Source organism: Periplaneta americana, chromosome 6, assembly GCF_040183065.1.
Source record: "Periplaneta americana isolate PAMFEO1 chromosome 6, P.americana_PAMFEO1_priV1, whole genome shotgun sequence".
Lineage (NCBI taxonomy): Eukaryota > Metazoa > Arthropoda > Insecta > Blattodea > Blattidae > Periplaneta > Periplaneta americana.
This window is the reverse complement of record NC_091122.1, coordinates 160,910,724-160,920,847: the sequence shown is the minus strand read 5'-3', so window position 1 is coordinate 160,920,847 and position 10,124 is coordinate 160,910,724. Positions and strand designations below refer to the sequence as shown.

General features: G+C 36.2%; 1 protein-coding gene across 2 annotated transcripts in view; it reads right to left on the bottom strand.

Moving 5' to 3' along the window:
* Positions 1-501: 501 nt before the first annotated feature.
* LOC138701999 (GATA zinc finger domain-containing protein 14-like) overlaps positions 502-10,124 on the bottom strand; it is a 146,615-nt gene continuing 136,992 nt past the window's right edge. For both annotated transcript variants that reach the window (XM_069829458.1, XM_069829459.1), the window contains exons 5-6: positions 8,915-9,082; positions 502-1,670 (exon numbers count right to left, since the gene is read on the bottom strand). In XM_069829458.1, coding sequence (XP_069685559.1) covers positions 568-1,670; positions 8,915-9,082 — 1,271 coding nt within the window. In that variant the 3' untranslated portion in view covers positions 502-567. The remainder of the gene's footprint in view (positions 1,671-8,914; positions 9,083-10,124) is intronic.

Here is a 10,124-nt window from a genome sequence, read left to right as displayed (position 1 = left end):
ATAATTTTTGTTTTATTTGGGGAAATTTTCATATTGAAATTTTGTGCTATTATATTCAGAAGTAATTATATTGAGTATTGCAGCTCGTCTTCATTTGTAGCAAAAAGTTTTTAAAAATCGAAATAAGTGGTATTTTGGTTTATATACACTCTAGTGCCGGAAGTATAATCGCGAAATCTTATTTCCGACAGGAAGCATACTCTCCGTGACCCATGACCCCATGCCTCCGTCACGTTCTATAGATAAACCATTCACTTGAAATTAAAGTATTATGTTATTATTTGTGTAACATGGATTTTATGTGAAAATAAAAAATAAAAGCTAGATATCGGACCTTATTGTATTATGCCGGAGGTGTACTGTGGTATACGCCCAATCATAAGACATTACAGCACGTGTTTTAGTTGACATGTTTCATTGTTGAATATAATGGACAAATAACAGATGCAAAATATAATATATTATATTTATCACTTCAGATGGGAAAATAATTTCTTATAATAATTTAGTGTAATAAATATTTATTTAAATATAAATATCTCATACAGGAACATGGTACACTGACAACTAAACACTGGAAGTCGTAATAGTAGTTGTATCGATGCCATTGGTGACTTTGTTGTCAGTATTACTGTTGGCTTCTTTTTTGTTGGTGTCGGGTTCTTTGGTAGTGCTCTGGCTATTGTTGACTTTATCCTTACCATTATTTTCTTCGTCTTTGCTGTTTCCATTATCATTCTTGGTGTTTTCGTTGTTTTCGTCACAGTTATTGGAATCTTTATTGGGCTTTTCATTACCATTAGAATTGTTGGTGTTGTTTTCTTGATCATTGCTGGCATCTTTTTTGCCGTTTTCATTACCACTGTTGGTGCCGTTCTTTTCATTACCTTTATCGACATCTTTGTTGCTGATTGCACTGCCTTTGTCGATGTCGTTTTCGTTACCGTTGTTGGAAATTATTTTGCTGTTTTCATTACCACTGTTGGTGCCGTTCTTTTCATTACCTTTATCGACATCTTTGTTGCTGTTTGCATTGTCTTTGTTGATGTCGTTTTCGTTACCGTTGTTGGCAATTATTTTGCTGTTTTCATTACCACTGTTGGTGTCGTTCATTTTATTACCGTTTTCGACATCTTTGTTGCTGTTTCCACTGCTATTACTGATGTCGTTTTCATTACCCTTGTTAGAATCTTTCATTCTATTACTGTTATCTTTGTTGGCGTTGGCGTTACCCTTGTTACCATTGTTGGCCTCGCTGTTGCTCATGTCGTTGCCGTTGTTGACGTCACTGTTGCTCATGTTGCTGCTACTGGTGTCACTAATGTTCATGTTACTGCTGTTATTTGTGTCCTCGCTTCTATTTTCGTCGTTGGTGTTGTTGAAATCGTTATTCTCAAGGTCATTGTTATTGTTGCTGGAATCGTCAGGACTGTCGTTTACAACGTCATTTTCTTTGTTTGAGTTGTCATCGATTTTGTCGGGGTTGTTCTTTACGGCATTGCTAGTTTTTAATTTTGAAGGGTAAGGATATACTTCGTCCAGAGCCATATATATTCTCACGTCTTCTGTAAGTCTATTGAAGGCGTCAGCAACTGCCTTGTTGAAAGCTGGCCCCAGGAAAGAGAAGAGTTCGCGCCAGTTCCTCGAGAGAAAATTGTTTGCTTCTCCCTCTGTTAACAAATCAAGTACAAATTAATTTAGTTTCACTTACGTATAACTTGCTATTCTAGAGCATAGTTTATCACTTCATTGAAAATAAATCACTTTAAAAAGTAGTAACTTCATGCAGTTGCATGTTTTACGTATAAACCCAATATTTTCGTAGAATGTGTATTTCTCAAAATGGGATTACGTACATTAAAATTTCTTTTGATTTTTGGAATACTGTATAGGCGTAATACCATCCGCAGGCTGCACACCGCAAGTATCGCAACGCTTGCTCGTTTCTCAGAGCTACAGGAAAGACGTAGAAATAGCGAGAATATGATGCGCGCACAAGTGCCTTCCTCCTTAGTCCGTCCTAGGCGCACACGCTTCTGTTATGTGTTGTTTGAAGCTCTGGTCCGAGAGCTACACCAACGACTATTTAACGTTACACAGAGCAGTATTAACAGCGGGAATGTGCTGTGCAATGTAATTGTATGAGCGGAATGCATGTATTAGCTCCTGCTGTATTATTAATTCTTAAACACTAATTTGAAGTAATGCAATGAGTTCGGAATTGTGTGTTATTGAAACCTTATTATTAAATCCATTTTCCCGAAGGACTATTCAAGAGAAGACAGACATTATAGAGAATATGTGCGCTCGTTCAGTGCAGCTCAATACAACAATATGCATTGGTTGGCAAGGTCGAAAAAACCTAAATAAACTGTTTTGTTGGCCATGTTTGTTATATCATATCGAACTTCTACATCCCATAAGCGAATATGATCCACGACTCATAATGATTTCATAATTATAAAATAAATTATTTGTGGGTCTGATTATTTTATTAATTATGAATTATTGGGAAAAACGTAATACGGCGAACGCAAAGCTCCGCCCACGTCCCCTTTCCACTTTTCCCCTACAAGCTCACCACACACCCTAGCGGGAAAGAGTGGAAATAGGGGTTTAGGGTGGGGTGATATCTAGTGTAGGAAAGTGGAACAAAAAGAGTAACGACATCTACGAAGCAAAATAGGAACTTCGTCCTGTCAGTCTCTCTCTCTCTCTCTCTCTCTCTCTCTCTCTCTCTCTCCAGCCTCTCCTTCTCTGTTCCTTGCTTCATGTCTCTCTCTCTCTCTCTTTTTTTTCTTACGACTTCGCAGAAGGGGAGATTCGATCCGAGAAAGTTCGTAAATAAACCTAAACGCACGCTTTTTGTTCACGCTTTAGACCTCTCGGCTACCGAGGCGAGTTGGGGGTAGAAGGGAAAATGAATCTATTTATGTTTAAGGGAACTGCCATAACGTATTGTAGAAGGGGACAATGACCGAATAGCGTGGGTAGAAACTGGTGGGCTTGTGAATGTCGCTTGGTAGGGGTTGACTACGGGGGTGGCATAAGTCTAATGCGTATTACAATGTGGTAGGCAAACCACATTACATTGTGTTGTGTTGTGTCAGTACATGTTGTGGACAGTTGTCTAATGCGTATTGTCTAATGCGTATTGTCTAATGCGTATTGCATTGTGGTTGTGGACAGTTGTCTAACGCGTATTGTCTAATGCGTATTACAATGTGGTAGGCAGTGATCCATCGAAGCGGGACAGATAGTAGAGAGAGACAGTAGAGAGAGAGAGCATGCGAGCGAGTTGCCGGGCGGGGCGGGTGGGGATAACTTCCCCTACTGGCGTTCGCCGTAATACGTTTTTGCCGAATTATTATATCCTCCCATCTTCTTCTTTGAATAAGAGAGCAAGCCTAACTTTCGTGACTAACATTCGCCCCTGTGAAATAGTAAACATGGATCTTTGCCGATCATGGTTTTTAAGTTCGAATAAAACCAACTTTATTTTGCATAAGTGCATATTTTGAGGGTTTTCCCTTTTAAATGCATATAATATATTTTTATTTTGCATATTTAAATGCATAAATGAACATCTTTTCTTGTTTTGTCAGATTTATTATATAATTTCAAATTTGTCTGTGATAAAAATAAGAATAATTTCCAAGAAATATAAAAATTATGTCAGAAATAAAACCAATAATTAGTTAATTACTGTTGAGAGCATGACATTGCTGCGACAATGGATAGGCCTACTTCTCCCTAGTGTATAAGTGTTAAAGTTCCATTTTAACATAAGGATAGCTGTGTGTACATACAGTATTAGCAGTGTAAGTGTTGTGAGGTTTTTAGAAGCCAGGGAGAAAATGTCTGTAAGTTTACTGTTCATTTCTGGAAAATATACTCTAGAGAGTCTAACGATTTTTTTTTTTATTTTCTCATATAGTAATTTAATATGAACGTTTAGCTTTATATCTATGAAATAAATTTAAAGATATCTGTAAAGTTACCAAGTTTATGCATTAAAATGTCCTGCCATGCTAACACAGTAGGCCCTACTAGTCAGCAATCTGCAAGATATCACAAATTTTGTGAATACTGTATTTTTCAAAACTGCCACAATTTTTAGATAATTGTATAAAATTTTGCGTGACCATTTTTCTTAGTAAGATCAGCAACTACAGCTCAATCTTTATTCCATACTAGCCGTACCCGTGCGCTCCGCTGCACCCGTTAGAAATAAATATAAAGTAAATACATAATTAAAATAGGACATTTGATCCAGGGAACATTCGTGTTTGATAGAAGGATAAATCGTTTAATATTTTACTTAATTTAAATTGCATCCAAATAATTAAAATGCGATCATTTTGGTCCAGAGACGCTCATTTGGTGCAATGACAATTCCTTTAACATGTTTCTTAATTTTTATTACATGCAACCATAGTTTAATGAAGATTGACATCATTTAGATTTAATGTGTATACTTTATATTACTTGTTATAGGTTTCCATTGAATTATGGTAATAACTTAATTTTAACCCTTGTTTTCTACGTATTCAGTAAATGGCGCTTGGCCCACTATGGTCCTGAACCCTTCAAATAACTTAAATTATATTATATAACATATTATATTATATTATATTATATTATATTATATTATATTATATTATATTATATTATATTATATTATATTATATTATATTATATATTACATCAGAAGTTACTGTAATAACATTATAGCATTATGTCCATCTAGAGAAACTACACTTTCCAATGGTGAAATAATAATTAATTATACAAATCGGTTAATTTAGCTTCCGATATTACTCAATACAAACACAGAAATATTCTCTGTAGGCTATGTTTCATAGTTTTCTATTGTTGCTGGCCAAGGCCCCTTATAAACGAAGTCATTTGTTTTTTAATTCATTACACGGCCTTAGATGGCAGTTATTTTAATTTTAAAACTCATTTATCTCATTAAATATCAGTCCTATCAAACTTTTTAAAGGAATAAAACTTATTGCAAATTATGTTTCAAGAAACGTTTGTTATGTAACATTTTTCATAAAAATCAATAATAAGCGAGATATTTCGATTTATTTAATTCAGGCCCCCTTATAACCCCTCTTTAAATAATGTATTTTGAATGTCATATAGCCTAAAATCTAAGTTAGAACGAACTTAATTTACATTCCAATTTTCATCGAAATCCGTTCAGCCATTATCGCGTGAAAAGGTAACAAACATTCAGACAGACAGACAGACAGACATACAAACAAAAATTTCAAAAGAGCGATTTTCGGTTTCAGGGTGGTTAATTATATATGTTAGGACCAATTAGTTTTGGAAAATCGAAAATTACCAGAAAAATTTCGGCTACAGATTTATTATTAGTATAGATTAACAGAAAAATCGCTACTATCGCCTCATTAGAGACAATGCGAAATAGTACCGGCACAGTCTATTGTTCCTAGCACCCTCAAAACTCAAGCTTCGTGACTGTATATACTAGACTGTAGTAAAAGTCTGAATGACATCTAGGCGACGCCTAGTAGAGTGGGTGAAGAAAGAATAATGCTGAAACTGATTAGGAAGAGAAAAATAAATTGGCTGGATCACTAGCTGAGAAAAAACCGTCTGCTGAAGGATGCACTGGAAGGAACGGTGAAAGAGAGAGGAGTTCGGGGCAAAAGAAGATATCAGATGATAGACAACATTAAGGTATATGGATTATATGCGGAGACAAAGAGGAAGGCAGAAAACAGGAAAGATAGGAGAAAGCTGGGTTTGCAGTGAAATACCTGTCCTTGGGCAGAACACTATGTATGAATATAAAGCTAAAAGTTCATTTTAAACTAATACAACAAAAACAATGCCCGTGCATTCGTCCACTTCGCCCCTGAATTCGTTCACACATCCCGTGATTTCGTTCACTTTGTGTATTCGTTCACTATGTCCGTACACTCGTCCACTTCGACACTGCATTCGTTCAATTCGATATTGTATTCGTCCAGCAGTCCGTATATTCAGCGGCGGTTCCTCTATATGAGCACAGGAGCACGTGAACACCTTAAAAACCAACAATAATCATACATATTACTGTGCAACGACGTTCCTACATTTTTCGTCTCGAGAGAGTGTCCCGTTCGTGCGTCGTGTGTCTTTAAATCTCCATTGGACAGGTTGACAGCAGCTCGCACAATTTTTCTCTAGCAGGGTGAAATAGCCTGAGGCGAGAATATTTTCTGGTTTGTTACAATGGTTACAATAGCTCTGCTCGCACAGGTCTTAACGTGCTAGTGACAGAGAAACAGAAATGCTCCATCTCCCTTGGATCTGGCATCCTGTTCCTTTCTCCCTCTTTCCTCGTTTTCTCTCTTTACTCTTTCTTTTCAAAATACCGTCGCGCGGGAGCTGATTCTGTTGACTTTTGTTCAGCAAAGTAGGAAAATACAGGCTGCAATGGTGCGTATTGAAAGTTAAAACAGTAACACTTGATGTTCGGAGACGGACGTGAGTGAAATTGTGTGTTAAATTAAAAGAGGATTAAAACATTCCTCCGCACCATGACAGAAGACCGATTAAGTACATTGGCTATGTTGGCAGTGGAAAAAAAAAAACTTGTTAACGACATTAGAGACTTCAATAATAAAGTTATTGATAAATTTGCATCTCTCAAAACTAGGCGCATGGAGTTTCTCTACAATTAAATCTAGATCTTCGACACCATCTACAACAGCAGTGAAGGTGAGACCTATGAATTAATTGAGTACCTCAGTGGAAAAACGGCAGATCCCAACTCAAAGCAATTGTGAGATAATTGCAGTTAAAGTTTATTGTAAATTACTACTGATGTATAGGACATACATATATCAAACCTGGTTTAGAGGTAAGAAGACAGATGTACAAATACGACTGCAAATCGGTAGTGCCATAGATATACACATAGTGTATCAGTATCTATTCAAAATTGAAGATAGCATTACAGGCTGTCTCATCATAAATAAATTCGATGTTTTCACCCGTACTTGTGTCATTTACAGGCTTAAAATTTTTTTAAAAAGTATTGATGAACAGGAGGAATCAGTGGTAAGAGTTTCATTACGTCATTACACTTGGATAGCTTGATGAATTCGCTGATCATGCGAAGGTGTGAGACGTCTTTGGAGACGTTGGTGTCGTATTAATATTTTCAAGTAGAACAGGGAAACAGCGTAAAACTCACACAGGAAACACGTATCATAATAATAATAATAATAATAATAATAATAATAATAATAATAATAATAATAATAATAATAATAATAATAACATTAATATTAGGCGTACCGTAAAGTGGGGATATTTCGGACGCAGGGGTAACATCGGACGGTAATTCAATGTATCATATTTTATGTTGGTAACACCAGTTCTTAGCATCTTTTCCGCGCTTTATACTATGTTCGTATGTTTCTGCGCATTTTTAAAGACCCATTGGTGAACTGGTGTTACCAACATAAAATATGATAAATTGAATTACTGTCTGATGTTACCCCTGCGTCCGAAATATCCCCACTTTACGGTACCTCGTACTATTCGCAGTCTCCGTACTGTCAAAATACTGACAACAGGGCCTTCTGGCCGATTGTTAATAGGAACACAGTACTTGTAAGTCCAGTTTCTTTGCGAATAGTCTGAATTCACTCTGTATTATTATAAGCCTTCTTCTTCATACATTTTTCAATGAGGCCAAAAAGGCAGGTGTTCTGTCTGTTGTAGTCCCCCATATCACAGAACTCCATAAAGAGCGTGTCTTTTTGTTCTGTGGTAAGGCTACTGTATTGGCATACCGACTCGGACATTCGACAACTCGAGACCAAATTCACCCTACACTTTTTTAACACATGCTTGTGCGATGGATTTACTTATTCCTCCCCTCTATTTCTACATATTTTTCGTTTATTCTTCACCCAATCCTGGGAAGTTCGTGATCGTTTTCTAGCTTTAACAGCCAGCAACTTAGCCACTCCACTCGTTACGGACGCCATTCTGAGACAGGTTGGGATATGCCGATCTTCCACTAGGCTAGAGCGCGGCAAGCAGTTTTTCAGAAGCAAAGAATACAGATTAAAGCCGAATGACATATCCAAACATAACAACTCGTTTCTCAATATATTACTAGATCGTAGCAGTATACAAATTCTAGTGAAACATGCATTTTGACGGCGGGTTGAGATCTGCCGTTATTCCACTGAGGTACTCAATTTTACTCTACTCTTGTTTAATGGTTTTAACTTTGGTTTATATGCGTAGATTTGGTACATGCATAGGCCTATTAGAACTGGGTTATCTCTGACGTGTGACTCAGCTATACGAGAATATATCAGTGTGTTCATTACTCTTTTTTTTTTTTTGTGAACACCCATCCAAGAAAGGCACGAGCCGCCACTGCGTATATTCGTCCTATTCGACACTATATTAGTGCACTTCATATGTACATTCGTCCACTTCATCCATGCATTCACACTTGGTGCATACGGACATTTCGTGCGTACGACGCCCGCTGCGTTCATTCACGCATTCAATAATGTTTTCATTTATTCAGCATCAGGTTAAAATTATTCTGTTTCGATATCATCATGTTATTTGTCTACAGGTATTCACTTCTTATTTGTAGCATCCTGTCTTTGCTTATACTTCTGTAAAAATTGCAATCTGCAGTTTTCTTTACACTTCAGTCTTTTATTACACAAACTTAGATACGTTGATTTCATATCATCAAGAATGGAAGTTATAAATTTGATTCAGTAAGTATCTTTCCTAAGAGGCGGGCAGAAAAATGGAAATATTGTAGAATGCTGGGTTTGCAGTGAAAGACTCGCGCTTGGGCAGAAAACTATGAATAAATGAAAATTCTTTTTTTTTAATCAACACTTACCAAGAAACTTGTTTCCGTTGAAGAGGTTGTTGAACACCATTTTGACCTTCTTGATGTCCAAATCCACATCAATGTTAGTGACGTTGAAGTACTCGTGTTCCTTTCCGTCTTCTTCAGAGAATTCCTTTACAACATCGAAATCCATTGTCACACTTCCGTTAACATCACCTGGGAAGCAAGACACAAAACACTGAAATAAGCAATTAATGTATACTAGTGGCTTGTGCAGCAAATGCTGAGAACTAATTTCATTAGACGTTCAAATAAACTTTTTCAGATTTATTTTCAATGAAAAATACCAGACTTTTGAAAGTATTTGCTTCTATAATAATTAAACATATTTCCTCTGAGTGGTTTTTATGCCCAATACTTTTTATTAAACCTATCCACCTTCAATTTTTCAAGTTTCAACGCGAAAACGCAAGTAACAATGTCAGGGCGATTAGTGGGTTTTTCATGTGGGAGTAAAGCAATAGCTATTTCAGGTCATTGTGGATTGTAGGTGAAAGTTAAAAAAAAGTCAGGTTTGCTAAGCTTTCGAACAATAGACATAGCATCTTGGTATAGCTGCTGCATGTAGAGCTTGAAATGTAGCGAGTAAAATCGTTTTATCCTGCTAAGAGATCTTGTACAAATGATAGGGAGACCACAAAATTTTGTAGGCCTCTTATTTTATCATACGTAATACCGTCTTTCCTTAGGAACTGTAATTTTTGCGCTCTCTCGCTCAAGCCAATGCTGAAGAGAATGACACATATAAGTACAGTATCTACACCTCACCGCCATTAAGTGTATGAAAAAGACCCAACCCCACTTGATTAATAACTATAAAAATATTCCATTTTTAATAACAATATCGTACGTAAGTTTTGTAGTTATACTATACAGCCGCCACTCAGTAAATTATAGAAATGAAGATCTAATTTAAGATATTCTCTATATCTACTTACATAACCCCACTTTCATATCATCAATATAGCATTGATATGTATAATTAATGAAAAATAGTCACATCATGGCATTAACTGTAATAAAATTTCATTTCTAATGGTAATAATGTCATCAAACCACCTCAAGTTTTGTAGTTTTTAACATCCAATACACAGCTGTACTCACAAAATTACACACCGCAGAATCAGACCTGTAAATTATTTTGAAGTTTTTAATAACCAATTGAATTTGAACTCTAAATATGTCAGCAATTCTGCAG